The sequence below is a fragment of the Microtus ochrogaster genome, unplaced genomic scaffold (genome assembly GCF_000317375.1).
Source record: "Microtus ochrogaster isolate Prairie Vole_2 unplaced genomic scaffold, MicOch1.0 UNK11, whole genome shotgun sequence".
In the NCBI taxonomy this organism is placed as follows: domain Eukaryota; kingdom Metazoa; phylum Chordata; class Mammalia; order Rodentia; family Cricetidae; genus Microtus; species Microtus ochrogaster.
Window position 1 is genome coordinate 473697 of NW_004949109.1, and position 1395 is coordinate 475091.

Consider the following 1395-nt stretch of genomic DNA (forward strand, 5'->3'; position numbering starts at 1 on the left):
CCTTTGCCACAGCCTTGGACAAATTTTGAACCAGTGTACAATTCAGCTGTGCCAGAGTGCTGATCTTGGCATGCTTGGCTGTTGCATACTTATTCTTGACAGTCTGTAAGAGAGAACTATAGTTAAGGAAGAAAACAGAAACCCTCCCAATGGGGTGTGTGCACTGGAGGGGTTGGAGGGAGAAAAGAGATTGTAGCTTTGTTTGGAGCCTGTCCTGGAACTAGCTCTTGAGACCAGGCTGGCCTCCAACTCACAGAGACCCCGCCTGCCTTTGCCTCCCGAGTGCTGGGATTAAGGTGTGTGCCACCACCAACCAGCAGAATTAAAGGTCTTGACCAGCCATGAGATTTCAGTTAACTCACCATGTGCTTTGTAAGGCCGCGGTTCACTGTGACGATATTCTTAGCCAGGTGCTGCATAACAGGCAAAAGGGATTCTTCAGTGTAGGACAGGTAGTGCTGCAGAGTTGGTGTCTAAGACAACAAAAACACGGTTTGAGACAGGGTTTCTCTGTAGCTTGAGCCTGTCCTGGAACTAGCTCTTGTAGACCAGTCTGTTGCTGAACTCAGAGATCTGCCTGCCTGTGCCTCCATAATGCTGGGATTAAAGGTGTGCGCTACCATTGTCCAGCCAAAACCACGTTAAAACACCAGTCATTCATAAAATTTTCCAGATGCTATTCAAGAGTCCGGCAGGGGGATAGTGCATGGTAATCACAGCTGAAATCTAAGTCATCTCTTTGCCCAGGTATGCTTCTGCAAGAGCCTGTGCTCTAAATCTAACCACAGCATTGTAGCTGCTGGTTTCTCTACCCCGAGGTCAGGACAGCATCTGGTACATAACAATGTGAATGGGTGTGCTTGAGAGCTGGCTCAGAGGTTAAGAGCAGTGCCTGCTCTTCCTAAGGTCCTGAGTTCAATTCCCAGCAACCACAACCATCTGTAATGAGGTCTGGTGCCCTCTTCTGGCCAGCAGGTATACACACAGACAGAACATTGTATACATAATAAATAAATAAATTAAAAAAAAAAAAAAAACAATGTGAATGGGTTTTAGACCACTTGGCTTAGCTTCCACGTGTGCAAGGATTTTAAGCAGACTCCAAAAGGGTGTTATCCTAAGAGGAAAGCTGAAGAAATGCAAGCCTTCACGTCACATTCCTTTTAGGCGCAGAAGCGTCTTAAGGGCTGAGGAGGTGTGCATTCAAAGGCCATTTACAATCGAAAGCTTGGGTTTTGGAGAGACAGCTTACCCATTCACCGTTGTCAAGGATCTTCAGTGCTAAGCAAAAAGCTCCAGCTGCAATTTGAGAAGGAGGAAAGTGCACCATGTCGTAGTCCAGCATTGTGAGCTCCATGAGGTATTTGGCCAAAGTATGCTGTTCAACATCAACCT

The 1395-nt window shown here is 46.7% G+C and overlaps 1 protein-coding gene across 1 annotated transcript in view; it reads right to left on the reverse strand.

Annotated features, from left to right (window-relative positions):
* Positions 1-1395, reverse strand: part of Ccnb1 (cyclin B1) — a 9560-nt gene that overhangs the window by 3319 nt on the left and 4846 nt on the right. Inside the window, exons 5-7 of the mRNA XM_026788978.1 lie at positions 1253-1393; positions 363-473; positions 4-103 (exon numbers count right to left, since the gene is read on the reverse strand). Coding sequence (XP_026644779.1) covers positions 4-103; positions 363-473; positions 1253-1393 — 352 coding nt within the window. The remainder of the gene's footprint in view (positions 1-3; positions 104-362; positions 474-1252; positions 1394-1395) is intronic.